Source organism: Grammomys surdaster, unplaced genomic scaffold (genome assembly GCF_004785775.1).
Source record: "Grammomys surdaster isolate TR1022 unplaced genomic scaffold, NIH_TR_1.0 185, whole genome shotgun sequence".
NCBI lineage: Eukaryota > Metazoa > Chordata > Mammalia > Rodentia > Muridae > Grammomys > Grammomys surdaster.
In genome coordinates this window covers 14,432,097-14,455,474 of record NW_021604630.1, presented here as the reverse complement: position 1 = coordinate 14,455,474, position 23,378 = coordinate 14,432,097, and the positions used below count along the sequence as shown (strand labels likewise).

General features: G+C 36.1%; 1 protein-coding gene across 1 annotated transcript in view; it reads left to right on the top strand.

Annotated features, from left to right (window-relative positions):
• The first annotated feature begins 1,956 nt into the window (after nucleotides 1-1,956).
• The window catches only part of Sgcz (sarcoglycan zeta), a 1,017,502-nt gene continuing 996,080 nt past the window's right edge, over nucleotides 1,957-23,378 (top strand). Inside the window, exon 1 of the mRNA XM_028768238.1 lies at nucleotides 1,957-2,743. Within this exon, the coding sequence (XP_028624071.1) occupies nucleotides 2,705-2,743 (39 nt within the window). The 5' untranslated portion in view covers nucleotides 1,957-2,704. The remainder of the gene's footprint in view (nucleotides 2,744-23,378) is intronic.

The window sequence follows — 23,378 nt, the reverse complement described above, 5'->3', positions numbered from 1 at the left end:
TTAATGTTACTCAAATGTTGGCTATATTTTGATTTGAATTTCAATCTCACTAAAAATGAAGTTATTATATATGTGCTCATATATATGTATAAACACATACCTACCTATGACTCTAAATGTATTTTAAAATGCAATTTAATTATCTTTGTTCATATGTATAACAGTATAATATAGTAATGATAGTTCTAAAATATATTATGTACAATATAATCACGATCATAATCATTATCTTCCTTGTGGTACACATTACAATTACAAATTTTAAAATCCTCTTAGTATTATTCTTCATATACATTCATATACATCATCTTGTTTTATTATTTTCTAAAATTTGACGGCTACTGTTTGATAGGCAATATACACAATATACAAATACTTTTTATGAAAGTACTGATTGGAAAAATTATTATGTATTTTCACATTGCATCAGTAGTACTTTTTAGAAAAGCAGCTCTTTAAGGAGTTATATTTTATATAAGTTCATGTACTGGCTATGTGCAACTTTATTATTTTTCCATCCTATATTATGTAAGATAATTATACAAACAGGAAATGTAATGTTTATTTTCAGGATTTAGTGTTTGGCCCACTAATTATGGACTATTGGCTATTTCATGTTATCTCTGAATGTTGTAGGCAGAAGTCAAAGAAGAAAGACAACTTTGGTAAATAAGTGAATTAGAAATGGGCTCAAGCAAAGAACTCAGCATGCTTAAGGATAAAGCCAAGCCCTGCAGGCTTAGCTGCAAAATACTCAATGGGGAGAGAAATGGGGACAAATGAGATGATATACGTACACTATATGTATGAGATGACAGGAAGAAAGAAACAGGCATTTTTAGGGATTAGAATTGTAACTTTAAAGATTTCTGACACACATTTATCTGCTTATTTCATATTTGTGTGCTTTATCATCTACTAGGCTCTGGATGTACTGGTGATTAAGACTGGTATGATATCTCAAGGGCATATCATTTATTGAAGAAGTCACACATTCAAGCAGATAATCAATGCACATAGGCAATAATGATAAATCGAGGTTCTGCTCTGATAAGTTTTCTGAATACAATATCAAAGGGACTCACCCTCAGAATAATCTTTTCTGAGGGAATGACATTAGACTGAAACTGGAGAAAGGGAAAGCTATGGAGTCAAAGGAGGAAAGAGATGTCCTAACAGAGAGGCAGAGGTATGTACTAGTGGAAAGCAGAAGGAACAGCAGGCGCACAGGTAGACCAGATGACTGGAGTTCAGCAGTGCAGAAGTATGAAAATGAAGTTAGAGAAAGAGGCCAGAAAAGTATATGTGGGCAGGTTTCAATTATTTTCAAAAGATACATTCTTTTTGAAATAAAATAATTTACACTGCTCTTTTTTTTGAAATCTGAAAACATTTTTAGATTTGAGAGTTTTATATGCCACAATAAAAGGTGACCGAAGCCTAAACATAAATCAAGGTGTTTACCCTAAAATATGCAAATGAAGCAGAGGAGCCCCTACCTCCAAATTTACATATTACAAGTAAAATGCATTGACCTGTTAGAATGAATTCAAAGAAGCGCTTTTCCAGCAGATAACTTACATTATTTTGAGATGCATCGTGGCAAGAAATCTTTAACAACCCCACTCTCCATCATTTAAAAATTAGTATTTAAGGTAAAAGCAATCTGACATTTAAACAGCTCAGATCTAATGGATACAGCTGAGATTTAATTGGATGCATGAAAATGATACAGGCAAGCCTGTGTCTCCCTGTGCTTATCCGAGCAAGAAGCTGGAACAGTAAGTGAATTAAAATGCCTGTCACCTAGTGGATTCCGGACAGAGGGCAGTCTTTAAGACCCAGCGACTGTATTTGTCTGGAGAGGAAATGTTGCTTTTTGACAGATGAGAGAAATCCCCTTAGTGCTGGCTGTGGGAAGGGAGAAGTGAAGTCAGTCACCTGGTGGTGAAGGCCAGTAAAACAGCAAAGCAGGAGGAAAATTGCGGTCTCCCTCTCTTCTCTACGCTCTTTTCTCTCAGTGGGAGCCTCCTCCTATTCTCTCAACTCTCTTAGCATAACCTTCAAAGGAGAAGATCCCTTCAGACTTTATTACCATCTTTTCCCCACTGAAAGAATACCTCTTAGCTCCAAGACATTTTTTTTTTTCAAGTCTATGCAGGACTTCGGGGATCCAGTTATCTTGCCAGGGAAATTGATGATTGCTAATGTCTGAGACTCACGGCGTGCTAAATTAGCTACCAGAGTATGCCTGACGGAGGAAGGCTTTTATCACATACTCTTCTCTCCAGTTTGAACACATTTGCTTGAATTTTGCCGCATGATGCTGTCCAGGGAAGCAGCTTTTTTCCTTGGGATGCAGCAACTCGCTGGTTTCTAAGCTTATTGCAGAAGAAAAAAAAAATCTGAAATTGAGTGGATTTTCCCCCTCCTCTACTTGATTCGACTGAGCTGTGTCGCACGGCGGTAAAGATCAACTGTCCCTAAATCTTTGAAGAAGTAAAACAAAGTGAATTATCATTAATATTTATTTATTTATATTATTTTTAACCGGTGGAGGCGGCGAGACCACGGAGAATGAGACTGAGAGAAGCTGCCGGGGCTTGGAGGAGGATAAAGCTGAGTTTCAGCTGGAAACTAAAAGACTAGATCGGCTCGAGGAGCAACTTGGCTGGTTCCTCTCCACTTCCTTTAGTTTCGCTCCATGGACAGATCCACGGACCTGGACATCCAGGAGCTCAAGGTACGTGGTCCTGCGGCGGCGGCGCTGGCTTTCCGCTCTGCCGCGCTCACATCCCGGGCTTTGCTTGGCGCTACCCGGCATCTCCGGAGTAGTCCCGCCGGACAGTGAGGGGGCATCTGTGGATGGGTGTCCCCGGGCGCAGCGCCCCTCCCTGGGTCGCGAACACACAGGCGGCTGTCCCTAGCCCTCCCGCGCGGGGCTGCCCTCCGCGTCGTTGTTCCGGCTGGAGGCCACCCGGTGCTCCCCTCGCTGGTGACAAAGGCAGCTGGGCTGCAGGACCTGAGGTCCTCGGTGCCCCGGAGCTGGCTGAGGATACGGAGGTCGCCCCATCTCTACTCCAGGTCGCCCGCTTTCCCGGCAAAGTTGTCCGCGGCCACTTTCCCTCCGGTCCCCGCCCGCCTCACTTCTGTCCCGCTCCTGCCCCCGTGCGACACCGGGACAGCCGGTTTCCGTTCGCAAATTCGCTGCACAGAGGTGTTTGTGGCCACCACTAGGCAAAGACCCCCTTTTCCTATCGTCGACCACACCGCTTCCCCCTTGATGGCCACTGCCTTTGGGCGGGAACGGGTGGTGATTATCCTGGGGACAGGGTGAGAGAGGAGAAACATGAGGGGTCCCCTGCTGGCTTGTCACCACCAGCACACGGAGGAACGAGCTAATCCTATTACCAGGCCAGATCTGAGGAGCTGGGGAGGGGAGCCCCGGGTGGAAGCGATTCTGGAGGGGGCGGGGCGCCCCGCCCCCGCCCAACCTCCCGGGTCCCAGACCCTTCTCAGTCTGCTGCTGCACCCCATGTGGTGCCCTTCAGTGTTCTAGCACTACCTGTCCTGGAGTGGCCTCAGAGTGCCCAGGCCACCAATTTGCCACTCTTCTAGTGGGCATCTCTACCTGCAGGGCAGATATAAAGAGAAATAAAGAACTTAAAAAAAAATCAACAGATCACAAAATAATTTAAATGTCCCGCTCACTCTTAGATGATAAAGCTGAAATGAGGAGATGCTGAAGTGTTAAATATGCATACATATTCACCCTACTCCTCCTCCAGTCATTTTGTACACTACCATTCTGCTTCGGGTGGATGAGTGGGTGGGGGTTAGTAGACCTCTACAGGTTAAGGACTTTGTTCAGGTGAGGACTTTTTAAACATCCCTTCCTGCCAGGGAAACTTGACCTTTAGAGATTTGCTGAATAGAGTCAAGTAAATGGGTTTGTAAAAGAAGGTGAGTTCAGGGAATGGGAAGTCCCTTGCAGCTGGTTCTGATAGAGTCTCTAAGCTGCCCATCCCCAGTGCGTCCTAATGTCACCTTGTGGTTGCCAAGCCACAAGAGGAAAAAGTATGTAGAGCCCTCTGGTGCCAGACTGTGCCTCTAGCCCCAGGGAGCCCTGGACTGTTTGAATACACCATAGACAGTACTTCAATCCAAGCTTCTGGGTTCCTTGGAGATGAATTGGGGAAGAAGCAGATTAGATGTTCCAGTTTAAAGTTGGCAAACAAGGTCCCGTGCTTTGGCCAAGGTCACAGTCAATAGACCTTGGCCTGGATGGAAATGTCCTGTTACCTCTCTATTGTACCAATACAGGACACATTGCCTTGTACTTGAAAAGATCACTTGCTGCAGTCTCTCAAATGATTTGGAAGAGGGAGCAGGCTTTACATGAAAAGAATACAGGACTGTGATGTGCTTAGTATGGAGAATTAGGTAATTATTAATCCCCCAACCCCAAACAATAGGGTACGGCACAAAGAACATTTTGTTACAAGAAATGGAGGGTAAACATGAAATGAGCTGATCATTTCCTATAACCTCTCCACCCCCTTAGGTTTCTAGTTGTCAATTCCTGAACACATAGACACAACATTGTTTACATGAACAAAAGCAGCATGTCCACCATGGAAACTTTTGTCTGGTGTTAGTCAGGGAGGCACATTTAACCTTAATGCTACTACCCATTAGACTGTGGATCTTTCAGCCATCAAGTACTAGGCTCTGTAAAGGACTAGAAGGCTTTGGTGCAAAGAGACTTTTGAGGATGTCTGGGAAGAAATGAAGGGCTGCTAGAAGAAAAGTTATACGGAGACTGCTGAAAAGTTGTATCAGGTCATACTTCTGTGAGAGTCAGAGCTCACAAGGGAGGGAGATAATATAGTTAAGCCTTACTAGGAAGCAGTTGATGTCGAATCTGGAGTACTTAATCTCTGGACAACATGTGGTCTGTGATGGTATCACATGGAGGAATGGCTTTCTTATAGCAGCTCGGGTTTCTTAGGTTTCTCTGGTTCAAACTATTCTGTGATAGCTTTATACTAGACAACCTTCCCTGGTGATCAGTAGACAAATGGGCGTAGAAATTCTTGAGACAAGTATGTGGCAGCATCATTTGATGTTTTGATATTTACTTTTTCCCTCCATTCCAGTGATATTTTTGTTAAGGCATAGCTACATAAACTTTAGTTTTTATGATGCTTTAAAGGATCCAGAAATTATTTCCAGGCAGTAGATAAATAAGCAAATGTGTAGAGTATTATAATAACCCAGTCTAGCTCAGTATGAAATCTCAGTATCGTTAGAATATTGTGGTACTCATCATCTTTGTTTCATGGTAAACTGTTTTTTCTTTATGACATTTGACAAGAATATGTATGTATGTGTATATATTTGTGCTACGTGTGTGGCATTGATATTTCCTATATGTTGTTCAGTCAATAGTGCTTTATGGATCAACTGGAAATACTAAAGATTAGCTTTCAGTAATTAGATGTGAAATCATTGCTATCACTATCACAAATACAACATGCATATTAAAAGATTATTGGTGGATAATTGAGACAGAGTTATGTGTGTGGAACTTGCTAATGAAGGCGAGGATACATTCATCTTCTGTTCTACACACAAGCTTCTGATGAACCAGAGCTTCAGTGAAAAGGGACCCAGTTCCCAGCCAAAGAGTGTTGGTCTGTTCTTTTCTCTTTGATCTGTCTCTGTTTGAATGTATAAACTTTGCTCTGGATTCTGCTTCTGTGTTTGTTTTAAAGAAGAAACAACATCAAACAACCCAGAATATGGGTTACTCCTTTGGAAATGTGGGAGTTAATGAATATTGATATTAGAAAGAGTGTCCTCAGGCCTGGAATAGCTCTAGGTGCAGGGCACTGAGTGCCTCTGACTAGTTGGTATGTGTGTATTAACTCTGGCTTGTGTTGAGACATTTTCCTTTCTCCCTTTGGAACAACTGATCTTACATCATAGAACAAACTACAATTGGTGCCCAGAGTGGACACTTTAAAATATGACTATAAAGACAATTTATGATTATGAAACACTGGGCACGAAAAAATTATGGGTAAGATCATGAGCATTGAGTATTAGAAGAATAGGTTCTATTTTCCTGTATTGGCATGTAGAAAGTTAGGCTTTTAAATGCAAGTAATTTATTCTTGTATAATCTAAATTGCTTGTGTATCAGAAACATGAAAACCTCCAAGACTATATAGCACATTTTAATGTTATATTTAATTTAACCTTTTACTTATTCATTTTCAAATTTTCTTTCAAGAAACAAACCGGTTAGAAGTTAAAGCAAATTTTTCTACTATTGGAACAGCATTAAGTGTGATTCTATTTTTAAAGTTCCTTTCTAAAGACAAAATGGTAAACTATTTAGTTTATCCTGCTATGCATAAACCAACTTTTTAATCCGGGTAATTAAATTGTTGAAGTAAATGTGATAAACACTGGCTACAGTTGCTTAATGTTATCTCTTTAAATTGAACACAATTTTGTCAGCTAAGAACTCGAAACTTGACCTATATAGGCAAGGCAAAACCCTCTCAGAATGATACAATTAGGCCATTAGGGAAGTACTGTATGGGAAAGAAATGATTACCCAGCAAAAGCGTGCATATATTTAAACAAGTGGTTTATTCCAAAATGCAGAAGTCTGTAACAAATACCACAGTACATTTGTCTACAATTCAATCAAATAAGAGTGTTGGCACTTGGAGGAATTCTAAAAATGATTTTTTTTTTGTTTCATCAATAAGACACACAGCCCAGAAAAGTGGAGCTTGGTGCAGTGTGGGAGTCCTTGCAAGAGTGTAAGTAGGTGGTATTTTTTATGTTAGTCATTCCATAGTGAAAAATAGTACTCTCCAACACATGCCATATTTTTAGCAACCTGCTTTTTATATTCCCACTTTTTGGTTAAGAATAAGGAAACGTATATGTGTACAGTGGCTTTTTGACATCTTTGACATCTTTAGGAGTTAGAATTTCTCTCCAGTTATGTCCAGTTTGAACATTTTGATAACAAGAATTATTCAGAGATTTAATTGTAATTAAATTTGACTTTTAAAGTTAATATTATCTTAATTAGTAAATAAGAGTTGTATGCCTTTATGGTAAACAACATGATGTTTTCAGATTTTTTATGGCAAACAACATGACAACACGATGATATTTTATGGTAAACAACATTATGTTTTCAGATGTTTTCAATATCAAGTTCATTTACATGTTTCTTACCTGATAGTTTTTGTGGTGAGACATTTGAAACTTACATTTATATTTTGTAAAATATGTTACACTATGTAATCTTATATTTGTTATCATGTCATAGACACTTTACAATGTAACATACATCAAAACATCCTGAAGTATATAATATTTTGCATAATATAAATACATACATACATACATACATACATAGAGACAGATAGACAAATAGATAATTTTTTTGTCAGCTCAAGATTGAAATTTCTGAGGAATGATAGGTAACGAGTATTCTAGGAAGTGACTAAGTTATTGAAGAATAAAATTGTCTCATCAGTGTATGTATAGGAATTATCATTTGCTTTTGTTTATCATTACATAATTTGTTGTGTGTTTGGTTTAGTGTGTGTATGTAGGTGTGTGAATTTCAGCGGTATACATGTGGAGGTCAGAGAAAACTTTTAGGGGTCAGTTCCACCATGTGAGTCCTAAGGAGTATAATATATTTTTTTTTTAAATCCAGAAATGTAGTTAATTGAAGTGAAGTAAATTTGAATAGAAATGAAATATTATTTATAGTTGAACAAAGAGATATGTTTAATATGTATGGAAAGAGAACGAGGACAAAATTGCTATTGTGAGAAGACTTGTATAGATACATTAGAGAACCTTCCGTCAATTGGTGTCATTAGTAAGCTCAGACTCAAAGCTCCTACTGGCTGATCTCCAGACTTTACCAACTGAAGATACATCAAATTTTGAAGTTGCAGTAAAAAAAGAATATCTCAAGATTTATAGGCTCAAAATCATAGCTCTGCAAGATGGCTTAATGTTGTAAGACAATAATTCAGTGTGCGTCTTTTGGGGCATTCCTTTTGTATGATACCTTGTTATTTGTCATACAGATCGGGATTTCAGGTAAAATGCAATACAGCAGATTTAGAGCTTTAAAGTACTAAAGAAAATGACCACTTGCTGTGGTTCAGATCTCTATGGATTTTTTGAGAACATGCATTTAAATTTTGACTTATTAGGTGAGCAAATGTCACATATCAAAATAAAATGTTATAAGTTTAGTAGTTTAACATTACCCACGGTTTGTGATTCTTAGCCTCTAGAACTCTGAGAATCAAAGTTACCTCATTAAAAGAATGTAGATTTTAATATGGTAATTTTACTAGCATATGTATATTTTTTCTTTGGCTAAATTTTTTCATGTGTGTAAGTTAAAATTATAGAAAATCTTATATTTTGAATAAAACTGAGTAGAGAATTCTGAGCTTACTGGAGAATGGGCACTTTTAAGGATGAGTATTTTTTTTAAAAAAATTGTCATATTCCTTTAGGTTCTAAATATTAAAAATTGTATTATATGCCTTGGGAGTTGTCTTGGTATATGCCTAGATAAGTTATTTTTAGGCTGGTTATAAAAATATGATAAGATATGGTCATAGTTTTGTGCCATTAAATAGGTAACAGAGTCCTTCTAAGCCAAGAGGATATATAAAAACAAACAAACAAACAAACAAACACTCCAAAAGTTTAAAAGTAAAACATTTCTGTATCTACTCTGAAAGACTCTTATTTCCATGGCAATGCCTATCAGAGAAAATGAAGCTAAAGTTTAGACTTAGGTATTATTTGAAACATTCAATTTCTACCAAAATATTAGAAAGCAGAGATAGACACAGGTACCAGAGCATCTTCTTTGCAGGTAGCAGTCTTGGGAGCTCTTACATGGTTCTCTTTCATGGTATAAATTGCATTGATTGTTTATACAATCAGATATAGTTCAAATTCTGGCTCACCAAGGCACCAGAGGTAGCTATGTGGGCATGGCTCTTAAAGCTTTCAGTTTTCAGGTTTTGAAGGGTAGCAAATACTAAGCCTGGAAGCTGACTTTCATTGTAGTGTTTTGTTGTAATCATTTTTAACCTATGGCTGACTATATTTCTTTAAAGATACATTGAAAATAATCCCAGTATTTAACCTATTCATTGAAAGTATCTCAGATTAGGGCTATTATCAATTCTGCTTGATCTTAGCTTACAGTTCACCAGAGCCAAGAACTGTAAGATGCAAAGGTTTAAGTTAGAAACCTCATGGTCATATGCTCTCTTAATTCTCTGGTCTTTGGCTACCTGAACTTTTGGAAAATGGCAGGTTTATATCTTCTTCGAAGAAACTAATTTTCAAACTGATACATTTAACACAGCCATTTCCATCCTCCAAATATTTCTCATCTGAACATCAAGCCAGGTTGTATGATCAATATGATATTTTCATTTCGTAAGTCTAAATTATAGCTCAGAAAATCAAAAGGTTAATTTAAGAAATGAAATAACGACTTGATTCTCTGTCTTCTATTTTTACACTCTGTGTACCATACATAGTTTAAAACTCGGATATATCTAGAAGGCATTTCTCCCAGAAAAATAGTTTACTCTGACTTTTCTGTTTGGAGTGTGAGCGGTGACATTTGAACAGCTATCAGAGTGTTTCCTCTTAATTGAGAATAGCTCTTCACTTTGCATGTCTTAAACAACAACAGCAGCAGCATAAGCAGCAACAATAACAATCCATTATATTCATCCCTAATATTTGGGCTAAATTACTTTAGGTTGATATTTGATAATAAAACCCAATACTAAGTGAAGGAAGCCTAGGTTTGTGCACATGTTAATAATACCAGGAAATGGAAGGCAGATGTAGAGAATCAGGAGTTCAAGTTATCTTCAACTATACAGTAAATATGAGGCCAACCAGGCTACATGAGTGTTTATCTCAAAGGTTTTTAAATTTGATAGATAGTTAATAAAACTAGCATAGTAGGTTTATAACCTTAACACAACTCTGGAAAATTAAATCTTACATAATTTTATATATTTTCTCCATTATTTTACATTTCAGGTTAGTACAAATTTTAATTTTGTTAAAACATGTAACATGAATTTGACTTTATTTCAGCATTTTGTGCAGTTTCTGTTTTAAAAATTAATACACACATATACAAATGTGAATTGTTGTGTACTTAGAATTATGACAAAGCAGAATTCTGAAAATGAACATTAGATTATTTATTTCACAATAAGTCTAAAGTTACCAATAGAAATTCTTGATATTTAATGAAATTAAAATACATGTCTATAAAATAAATTTGGTTTTAAGTGTTGACATAATTTTTTGTTAATATTTTCTCTAATTTTGTGAAAAAGTCTTTTATGTGTAAACTCTTAAAAGCATAGCAGTATATTGCTTGAGAAAGGCATTTCTTGTATCTACATAAGAGATCGATACTTAATAAGGCTTTCTGAGGGCATTTTCTAAACCTTTTGAATTGGAGTATTTCTAGGTCAAGCAGATGTGACTAAGTGCATAACATTTATTTCCTTGAAGAATCATCACTTCTTAGGTGCCTTCCCTTTCCCTAACAGTGCTGGAGGCTGGCGCTCTTCTGAAGATGCTCTCCTTGGAGCTGCACAGTGCCTGTCAGTGCTGCAGTATGACTGCTTCTGTGACAAGTAGTGAACAGGCTGGAGCTGTTCTGAACTTCAGAGCAGGGTAGGGTGTCAGACAGCTTCATGTTGCTCTTGGTCATAGAAGCGTCCTGCCTAGTCTTTGCCTCAGTGGAATCAAAAATGGCTACCAGCTATAAACATTCTGAGTTATGTCTGAAACAATTAAAAATGAAAGCCTTAACTCTGAGAGAATTAAAAATATACTATATTCATCTTAAATGGGGACTGCGATGCTCAGTTACTAGCTCACACATAGTCACTTTCTTGTTTTCACATGTGTTGATAATTTCTAGTCTTCTCATGTAATGTTTTTTTTTTTTTTTAAAAAAAAAACCTATATACCCAGTATTTTTAAAAGGGCCTTTGGAACTTTTTTGGGTAGTGGTGTAGAAACACCGACATCAGCTTTCATGGGAAAAGAGTGATTTTTATGAAACATGAAATTAAAAAAGTCACGAATAGAAAATTACTTTATCATTGCCATTCTAGGACTCTATTTACAAAGTGTATCTCTATGTTTTTAAACCTCAAATGGGAAAAAATGCTAGTCCAAGGAAATAGATTGCTTACCTCGAGATTTATAGAATTGTATTTGAGCCTTTCTGCCTCTCCCTCAACATGAGAGACATGAGAAAGTTTATCGAGTTTTAGAAACAAAATATATTTCACTTACCCTAAGCAGCTGCTTGGTTATTTGACTTTAAGAAACCTTCTTGTTCTGAAACTGATACTGCCTACCCCTGATATTGATACCCTTTGCATTTACCATAAGGGCATATTTGTGTTTCCATTCTAACAACTACTTCTACCTTAATCTAACTATTGGGCACATAAGACAATGATTCTAGTCTTCCATACTTTCATAAGTAAGAATTTACTATAAACAAATGCATATATATATATATATATATATATATATATATATATTTGAAATTACAAGGCTCTTTTGCTGTGACTCCAAAATTTGTAAGATTTTCAGCCATGAAAACAATGCCATAGTGTTACATATATCTTGCAAAGACTCAGACCTCTATGAATTTTCTTGTTCATCAGAAGCAACAAACTGTAGTTACACAGTTGGAATTAGAATGCTGTTCCTATATAGGTATGCCATGTGTGTTATGTCACTATGAATTAGCTCAGGAACTTTGGAACCTGTTGGCCACAAAGTGAAATCCTGTATGCCTTTGGTCTGGCAGTCTGATATGGAACACTGATTTTTGAGACTTTTTTCTTATTCAAATTTATTCTGATATTAGTAACTATTTCACTTTTCATTGCTTTCAAAGTTGGCCTTTGTGAAGAATAATTACACATACTGCCACAACTATGAAATTCTAATGCTCCTTACTTTTATCTGGTGTGGAAACATTGTTTTAGGAGAAGCGAAAATAAATAAACCCGTCTAACTCAGCATTTTGTTTAATGTTTTCAAATCCACTTTGTAAAATCAATGTTTTGATCCGTTGATTGCTCTAGGCCAACAGACACAGTTAGAATTTATTTCATCTCATCAACTTTCTCAATGTTCATATGTGAGTGAGTCAGGGTTCAAAGAGTGAGCAGTTCCATGTACTTCGCCTAATGATAAGTACCCTCATTAAATCATCCCTGAAAGAAAGACGTTCTAGCCACTTAGTAATTACAGGATGTGAAATACACAGTGGAAACAATTAAATGTATCTTAGGTGTGTACAGTGGAGCTGAGTACATTTCATACACTTCTTAGTCAGGTCATAATATGTAACTGCCTTCATCTCTATAAATATTATTCTGTAGCATATACTTTAATTGATTCTATATCTTTATGAACTGGAGTAAAGACAATATACACCGACTTTAGAATGTCTAACAATTCTTTCCCTGTGAAAATGATTTTTTAAAACTTTTTGTTGATTCTTTGTGGATTTCACATCACGCATCCCAACCCCACTCATCTCCCCGTCCCTCCACATCTTTCCTCCACCCTCACAACTTCACCCAAAATAAAAGAAAAAAAATAAAAGAACCCAATAACTCTATCTCCCCATGAAAGCTGTAGTGTGTTCCAGTGTTTCACAGAGTATACCACTGCACTTGCAAATCCTCATTGCAATAAGTCATTGGTATGGTTCAAGGCCTCTAGTTTCTGCTTACACTATCAATACTGAATCCTTATTGAGACACTTATTGGATATCCTGTTGTTGTCCCATGTCACGGAGATCCTGTAACTTTGGATCTGTAGGACCAGCTTCTTCACCTGCTCCAGCAGTTCATAAGTGAGATAGATGTTGGGATGGGCTAACTCAAAGTCCTGGATCTGAGCCTGGGTAGAAGGTGTGTTGGACAGTTGGTCAGCTGTTCTGCACCCTCACCACAGGGTGAGATCTCTAGCACTGCCCCAACTAGCTCACCCAGCACGATGCCAGCAAGGAGGCAGAGCCAGCTCTCTAGATCTGAATGCCCTTGGGCATCACCCATGCCAGCCAGTGGGGCCAGCTATTCTGTGTTTCCCAGGCAAGGGGTAGGAACTGCTCTCCCTAGTGCTGTAGTCAGAGAGGGGCAGGGACCCACAGGCTCTCTTGGTTTCATGTCATTGGGGCTAGCTCTCCTGTCTGCCATAGGCACAAGTAGGGTTAGGGGTGGAGACATTTCTTCCTCACCTAAGCCAGTGCAAGGCAGGTAGTGACTATTTTGGCCAAAATATATTTTATTTTTAAATACTCTTGACATAGGTTTCGATAACTTTTTAGAGGACAATGGGAAAAGAAGGAATGGAAAAGTTCTATAGATAATATAGTAGTAATGTATTTCACCCTGATATGAATAGAGTTTTGCTATTTTAATATCATCTGAACACATGCTCAGACTAGGATTTTTATCTTCTATGTCTCTACTTACTGATGCTTAGTGAGATATGCTATTTGCTAAATTTATAAACTGTGATTATTCAATGTTATGACATTCCTTCCAAGCATATACAAAGAAATCAGAATTCAGACTGAAATATCATTTTTCTACCTGTTAACTTATTGACAAATAGTATCAAAGTTTAAACTAAGCAAGATGATAAGCTGAAAAGTCAATAAAAATTACAAATGTTTACTGTAGCTTACAGTTGAACTGAAAGAGAATGATTCTAAGTAACCACAAAAACAAAGAATAAACATTGCTTCCCTCCCATAAGAATATTTTCCCACATTCTATCATGCCCCGTGTTTTTTAATAATCCAATGTCTAAATTTTACATTAAAGGCCTCTGATCCACTCCTGTGCTATTGAATGTAAGCCTTCGAGCTCTTGGCATATACATTATTGAATTCTTATTGAGGAATTGACAGTAGAATATTTTCAAATGTGTATGAATGATTGGAATTTTTAGCTATCCGAGCTGTCACTTTGAGAATCTTTTATAGATTCCTTCCGTGTGTGCTTTCTAACACTTCCGTTTTCTGGGAGTTTGTTCTTGATCAGTTCCTTCTTCCTCCTTGCACACAGTTGGTAGGCAATCTCAGATATTACAGTAGTTACACAGTGTTAGCAGCCAGCAATGAACATCCGCTTCCCACCTTTCCTTTGAGCTTCTTGGTCTCTACCACAGAGTTTTACAATCTTCTAGAAAGCTCAGATGTTTAACAACCATCCTCTAGTTCACTGGGTTTCAGCGTTCATTCAAGCATCAGTTCTCTGGAGCCTTCTCTAGAGCCATCTCTTTCTTCATCCTCATCCTACTCATCAGGAAGTTCATCATAACTTGTTTGTTTTCTCCTTCACAGCTTTTGCTAAAAGAATCATGAGGCCTGCATTTGTTACAACCTCTCCTGAGAATCATGCATAGAGCTCTTGCAGTGCTGGTGGTCATTGTGACACCTGTAATATATGAAAAGTAAGATTAATCTTAGGAACTGGGTCAGAATCACTGCCAAGGGATTGATCCAATCTTGTTTTCTTTTAATTTCAAGTAAGTTAACGCAGAGTAAGTTGGTAAAGACTAGACACTGATTCTCAAAGCACAAAGGCTGTTCCTGATTCTCAATAGAAAGAGATTTAGACATTTTTGGAAATGCCTGAGGGTACTTTGTGAAAGGAAGAAAAGAAGAACTCTGGAAAATAGTCCCAACAGTAGCCAATTATCAGCCTTGACAAGATTCCTCCAACTGAAGTAAAGGAACACATATTCTTTGAAGATGATTATCAAATTTCATTTGGTGTCTTAGTGAATTTCTTGCATTAAGTGTTCACAGAGACTAAAACCGTGATGATTGCTTAACTGCTTTTCTGTATATTGGGCATAATAATCAGTGTCCTTACAGATTAAATTATTACCTGTTTCTTAGAATTAGAGAGCTGTGTCTTCTTAATGTACCTGAAAGATACTATGCTAACATAGAAAGTCAACTTACTCAGCAGCGGGGAGGCTTATCTGGAAGATTCTCTATGAAGCCAGGTAAAGTGTCAGAAATCTGAGCCAAATGAACTTGTTCGGTTAGCTACCTGCAAATTGGATTGTATCTGGCTTTTGTAATTATTGTATCCAATTCCTATGGTAGAAATTAGAGTGTATTGTGTGTTCTGTGACAATAATCATATGACTTATAATAGTACGGTAATACAGGCGTTCACAGAACAAAGTAGGGATAAGTTTGCAAAATTTAACTGAAATTGTGTGCTAAGAACAATGAGCAGTGTGAAGTTTCCTAGGAGAATGATTAAGAAGGGCTGGTAGCCTGTTTCTGGCTTCCTCTCTCTTTTTAACTAGCCTTGAGCAGCCTAATTCCCAACCCATTCACAATTCTTCCTATGGACATACTCTTTTAAGAATCAAACAGTAGTTTATTCCTTATCTGCTTAAGTTTTATGGTTTATTCTCTGTTGCTTATTTATTTTAATCCCTACACTTCAGCATGATATAGCACAGTCAGCATTATGTTCACATTGCACATTCTCAGGATGTCCCCAGCCCCTAAACTTTGCTAAATAATTAATTTCTTCTTGATCGTGCATTTTCTCTCTCTGTCTTACAATACTGCCTATGTACTTGCTGGAACACATTTTTAATTCTTTGCCAACTGATTTTTACTTTATTGATCAATAACTCTTCTGAGGATGAGTTAGCTGACAATTTTTCTACTTTTTCATTTCTATACATTGCATATTGTACCATATATTTTTTGGTCAGTTGCAGGTAGAGGGAGGGGGGCTGTTTCATAATACTCTTTTTATTAATTGTTTTATTTGTTTATATTTCAAATGTCCCCTTTTTACAACTCTTTTAAACATGTGAAAATGTTTTTGTGTGTATGGGTGTTTTGCCTGTAAGTATATATGTACACCATGTACCTACAGCAACTGTGCAGATCAGAAGAAGATGCCATATTCTGCTGGGATTGGAGTAGCCCACTGTGAGCTGCATGTAGGTGCTGGGAACTAAACTTTAATCCTCTGAAAGCAATCAATGTTCTTGACTGTTGAGCTATCTCTCTAGCCACACATAATAAATATTCTTATAAGGTTTGTTAAAGATGATTTTAAGACCAGAATGCAGTCAATAACTATATCTTTGAAGCATAAACAGTTATGTTTTTAAACTTGTAAATTGTCTACTCATTGAATTTAATCTTCTACTGTTTTTATGTATTATACATTTTTGATTTTTAAATTATGAAATATATTTGTTAATTTTTTTGCTGACTTATTTTAGCAATAATTTGTGGAAGACTGAAGTTTCAATTATAGGAAAGAATGTTATTCATTTAAGCCTGCCCTTTCGTTTGCTTATTACTTGGTCCAACATATGAGTTAAATGGGGCATAAATGGTGCTTACTGAAAATGAGTAATGATTAGTTACTTATATCTGTGCTTTTAAAAAGTTTATTACTATTTGATGATGGCATAAGATACTGTCTTTTGGCAGATGGAAAATTATCTCTTTGAATCTTATATGTACAAGTTATAAAGTTCTATGACAAGATACTATAGAAATGTATTTTTGTGGTTGAGAGTTTTCTTATTGCAAATGTCCTCTTACAGAGCAGATTTTTAGGATTTATTTTGATATTTTTAATAATTCAAGGACTTTGTGGAAACTCTTTTCTAGAGTCTACACTTGTGAGTCTGTTTTCTTGAATTAGAGAGAGTAATCCTGTACAATCTGAATTTTACATTAGCCCAGAAGAATTTTAGGTGTCATAGGTTTGCTCTATGTGTTTATGGAATGGAAAGGAATGGAATGGAAGGTAACTCATATGGTATAGTCAGGATTCTGTAATATCTTGTCTTCAGGGAAAAAACAGGCTCCCAAATTGGCTCAAATTTTCATAATTATTTTAGCTTAAATGGGTGGATTTTTTCTCAAATTATGTGCGTATTAAGGTGTAGTTATTGACAACTGAACACCAGCAATGATCAAATTTATTTTTATTTATGACTTTCAATTGTTGGATGAAACCACTGCTTTTTTTTGTCCTAGAATAATATTTCTTTTTCTTATTTACACATGCACACACACACATACACACAACTGTATGCATCCACACAGACACATTAACATGCATAAACACACACTCACATACGTATACAAACACACACATACATACCTCATACACACAAACACTCACAGCCATATGTGTGAATATCTACCTACCTATTTATCTATCTCTATCTATCTATCTATCTATCTATCTATCTATCTATCTATCTATCTATCTATCTACAAATACTGACTTTGGGTTTTTGAGGAAAATACTATCTATCTAAATTGGTTTATTTTTAATTTAGATTTTACTCTAGTTATATCTTTGTATTTCAGAAACTAAATGCTTAGGACTTGACTTGTTATAGTGAAAATTTCTCAGAAAATTAGCCTTAAGAATGGCATCATTGTATTTGATGTCTCTTGATACTCTCTTTTTGGCTTTAGGCACTCTGTTAGAAGGCAAGAAAAATATGCTTGCTATTTTCTGTGTTATTCTTACACTTAATGGAAGAGAACTAGAAAAAAAGTTTGGAGTGGGTCTGTATGTATATCAACATCAGATATCAACATATCTACAAAATTGACTTATTATGTTTTATTAGTGTATATTAATTTTACACAGGAATTATTATGACATTTTCACATGTGCTTATAATATGCTTTGATCATATTTGCCTCTGGTAGTTAATGCTGTCCCATTAATTTTATCCTGCCCCAAATGACTTTGGAACACATGTTAATTTCTCAAAAAATTGTAGGTTTAGCATATTGTTTAGATACTAAGTTCTGTGATTTCTCTCAATTTTTTAAATCACTAGATAGATTTTGAAGTACTTGTATGCTATTTGCTCTTTAAATTATCTTAAAGTCTGTATCCATTTGTTATACATATCATATAACCACATAATTAACAGATAAATAGCTTTTGCTCATATATTCCTTTTCAAACTATCATAAGTTAATTTTATACTTGAAAAATTTATTTATCCCTGGCACCTAAGATGTTTTTGAAACAGTAAGAATTTGATGAATATTTGTTGAATTAAATACCTCTGAATAAAAACTGCTTTTCAATGCTCACCTTTCTGAATTTTCCTCCTACAAGGTTATCATGATATCAATGCAAATAAGAAATGCAAATGGTTTGTATGTCCTGCACAGATTTCTTATTAGTTAAACCCCATGTTTCACTCAACATTCATTTAGATGAAGTTGATATTATTCAGGATTCATGGCAATCATTCACCTACTCTGGCTCCTTGTAATACTGACACTATTGCATAAGATGTTTAATGTGATATGAATAAAGACACCACATCCTGAGATAAAATACCACTGTACTCTAACAGTTATGAGAGGCAAAGCATGTCCTTCCCAGATGACCATAATATTGAATTTGGCACTTCTTATTCTGGACAAGTAAGTAATAAGAAATAAAAGATAATGTGTGAAAGTAGAATCCATAGTTGAAACTCTGTACATGATGCATCAGGGTTAGTGCATCATACTGTTATATATATCTATATCTCCTATCTTGTAAAACCAAGGTTGTTAGTTTATATTTTCTTCAAATTACATGCTTGTATGGCTCTACAGAATACATTACAGTAAACTGTCTTAAACCCATAGAAGATACATTTTATGGAAAGACATATCATGACAATAATTCCCATGTATGATCTCTGAGTAAAATTTACAATCTTTCTAACACTGAAAGAAGTGAATTTAAGTAGTGGGTGAAGACTATTACGCGTTACACTGATTTTCACCTACCTAGACTAGTGTCTTGCCTTAAAGCATTCAATACATGGTTATTGAGTAGAATATAATTTCAGCACAGAGATTTTAAAAACATTTTTAACTCCTAGAGAACTTGAGAGTTAAATGAATTGTCATCTACCCATTGATAGAAAAAAAGTAAGTGCAATCTAACAAAATTTGAGATGGCACATCCAGGGCTTCCATGTCTTTGTGCAGTTTTGGAGCTACATAGACATGAGTTATTTCAAACTCCCCTTGTGAGCTACGTGACTTCTGATGAGGTACTTAGCATTTAAATCTCATTTCTTTCTAATGGTATATGGAGATGAATAATTTTTCCTTCTGCATGTAGATATGGGATTATAATAAGATAGTTATTGAGTACAGTCATCAATGCTTAACAAGGACCTATCTAACCATGTATTAGTTGTTATTTCATTATTATCATTAACGGCTATTGAGGGCAAAGGAGAATGAGTAAAACCTGAGCAGGAGATTAGAAAAAGTAAACATACTTCCCATAGTATATGGAGGTGGGTTCACCTGGGAAGAGAATCTGATTGAACTTGCTATGTGGGACAGAACTGGCACATGGGCACACCAAAATCTTTCCTGGGATGAGACTTTGTTTGGTCTTTGCACAGTTCTGTGGTAGACCTGAATCTAAGTGCTTGAGTTTAGTAATACCAAATGCTCTCCAAAGGTTCTTAACTGCCTAAAGGCAGCTTTTAATTTTAAACACCGAGAAAAGTCAATCAGCCTCCACCTAAAAATATTGGAATGTGTTTTGCATGCATTAAAATCTAATTTCACATCTCACCAAGTTTAACTACTTTTGTGCTCAACTAGTCTCACATTCTTGGTATTTTATTTATTTCTAATAGGGCACATAATCTGCTTTACCATATATAGCTCTCAAATAATTATATTTATATAAATTCTTTCAGAAATATTGTTTTTTGAGGTATTTTTAATTGAAAATAGATTATTCTGTCATACAATACATACTGACCACAGTTAATCTGCCCCCTAGTCCTTTTATCCCCCCCCTCCAACTTCTCCTCTTCTCAAGATTCACTCCCCCTCCCATTTCTCTTTAGAAAAGAGTAGGCCTCCGACAGAAGACAATGAAACAGGACAAAACAAGATACAATACAACAAGGCACAAGCCCTCATACGAAGGCAAGATAAAGCAACTCAACAGGAGGAAAAGAGTCCCAAGGTCAGGAGATATTTTAAAATTTAGTGTCTTGTATAAGGATTTTAAGAAAAGTTTCACACTAAAAATAAATTTCTCAACCCACACAGAATGAGAACTCTGAGTAGAAAAGCAAATTTTATTCAAATATGTTTATATGTCATGACAAATGAGCTATATTTTTCAAGGGCTTAGTTATTTATTCATGAGCTTTAGAGGCAGGATCTCTTGTAGCCCAGGCTGGCCTTGAATTTACTATATTGCCAAAGGCTGCCTTGACCTCCTTAGCCTTTGCTCTGAACCTCCTGTGGTGTTTGCTCCACTACATGGAATTTATTGCACGTATATTTACCAAACTAAAAATAATTCTGTCCGTGGGCTGTACATGCAGCTCTCTGCAATTCACAGAGCCTTTGTTTCTTCAGCCTAAATCGCTACTTCTTGGTTTGCCTATAGATATTACATAGGAGAATGTCAGCTTTTGTGAAACAAAAACAGACAAATTATGTTATAAATACTAATATTTAAAAGCTCTCAGTGAAAATAATGCCAACCACCACCACCACCACCACAAACAACAACCAATCAAATGAAGGTGTAGGTCCTAGTGAGCCTTGCCTCATCCTCTAGTTTTGAGATAAGAATCTAGGGCCTCCCTATCTGGGTTGGCAGAGTTTGTTATTGCAAAGTCTTACCTCTGGTTATGGAACTCAAATGAAAACTATCTTTCTAAAAATGGTAATTTAGTTAGTATAATTCGTGTCCCTACTTTGTAGTAAAAATGCCAGCTATCACTGATCGATTTTTCTTATCCTGCTGACTTTGTGAAAATGTAAACATAGAAGCCAGACGTAATGTCAGACATGTGGGCAGAATCTATCAGTTTGTGCTACCCCCCTACCACCAACCAAACATTCCTGAGCTGTCCGGTCAGAGCCTTTAATGCTGCCTTCTCTTACCTTGATCTCATGTTTAGTCCAATTGTAGCCAAAATATTCATCTTTATTATAGGAGGATAGAAGAGAAACAGTGCAAGAAGACATTATTTTATTCTCTCCCGTTTCTGCCACTCTGTCAGCTTGTAACTTTGTTTGTACTGCAGTTACAAGTAAGCTAAGCATATTTTGTCCTTGTGCTTGTTAAAGGCACTTGACATTCTGAAGGTAGAATTACAGGAATATAATCAGATCTTTTCTATTTATTTTTTAATGGTGAACTGGTAAGAGCAGGGTAGGCATATAATCCTTTTGATATTTTTCTAGAACCTTAGCGTATTTTTACAGATCACATATGGTGCCATTGGTAATTCATATATATATATATATATTTAGAATAAACTAAATTAGTAGATAAAAGTACATTTTCTTCAAACTAGAGATGCCCTTTCCTTAACCATAGTAACAGAGACTAAAATTAGTGCTGTGGACCAATGTTAATAGTGACGTATATGACAGGAGATGTGCTGTTCATAAGCACATCTGTGACATCAGAGATTTTTTGTTAATGAAGGAAGTCTCAGGGCACTGGCAAGTATATTCTCCTGGCACTGAAGTAGAAGGAAGGAAAATTACCATTTCTATCATTGGATTAGTTTGTACTCTTCTATTACCCTTTCAATTTACATAGAGATGACTCAAGATTTTTTTCATTTTAAAAAATGAGTTTCATCTATTTATTGCTAGTGAAGGTATACATGGCTCTAAAAAGTTCTCTTATATATTACAACCTGACTGCTGTTCCCCTTCTTCCTAGTACTCCCCTTCACATCCCCTCTTCCCCTACATCTTTCTCCTTCCTCTCACTTCAGTAATGGTGCAGATTATTTAATGGTTGATAGGGATCCCCTTTCTCACCCTCAAACTGATTAAGATTTCAGGTTGCTGGAGAGAAACTTTTAGTTCAGTTTATATTACTCATCAGAGTCTTTTTATTAACTACAATATCTTCTATTTATGTAGAAGAAAAGAATCCATAATTTTCCTTAAAAACAAACAAATTATGCTAATCAGTAGTCTCTCATGGTCTCAATGGTCTCATACCCTTTGGCCTTGGCTTCTCCTGGTGTCACTGGAAGAATATAGTTGTACAACTGCATTAAACAGAGATTTAAAACCTGTACTTCTCAAGCAATTCAATAGTTACTACAATAACTTGTTCAGCAAGAATCTAATTGTTTTATTCAGGCAACATTATTTCCCTAACGCATTAATCAATTTTCTTCTTGGGGATAACAAATCAATACATATTAGAATAAAACAAAATATGGACAATCTATATAGATGTATTTTCTCAAGGTCTAAATAATGTGATATTCATGTATAGTGTTCACATATTAATATTTGAAGAGCAAAGCTGATGTTCACTGTAACTTTAATAGCCACAAGGTGCTACAATCCACTTCAATTAAGTAAGAGACTTGTAAACTAATTTCTTATAGTGTTTTACATATTCAGCAATCTACATTGTCATTACTTAAAGATGAAAAGAGAGACTTGTTTTGAGATTGAATGTTAAAAGATGCAAACTAACTTGCTCATTTAATTAAGGAGGCATGGAGATGAGCATGTGGGAAGAGAATCAAGCTTAAGATTTTGTTTTACATGTTGTATCCTTCACTAGTTTCATCATAGTCTCATTATCCGAAACTTCTCTTTTCTTCCTAATTGAAGGAACACCTGCTCTTCCTTTCTTATTGAGTTTGCTGTTTTCATTTGCTCACAGCCTCTCTAAAGACCGATTGCCAGATTATATCCTTAAAATTGCTCCTTCAGCAGCCTGGATAAGGCAATTATCTTGGAGAGGGGAAGTGAAGTCAACGTGTTCGAAATTCATGTCTGAGTTTTCTTAAAAATGACCTCTACAAGGAATATTCCTCCCTTAGGAAGATAAATTATAATGTGAGCTCCTTATGATGCAGGGAAGGAGTGTGAGATTGCACAGAGAGATGTGCATGTCTAGCATGAGCAAATGTTCTGGCAGTACCTAAGAAGCAATTAGGAGCTGCACAGAGGTTTTGGATTTCAAATTTAATTTTGATTAGCTAATATACTAGACATTATTTAAATGATTTATACTCACAGACACATTAAAGTTGGATGAGTTAAAATTAAAACAAATAATCCTCAATGAATATCAACATCCAAAACATTTAATGAAAGAAATAGTAGAGGGATTATAGAATTTTCTGTAAGGCAGCCTTTGAAATAATTTAA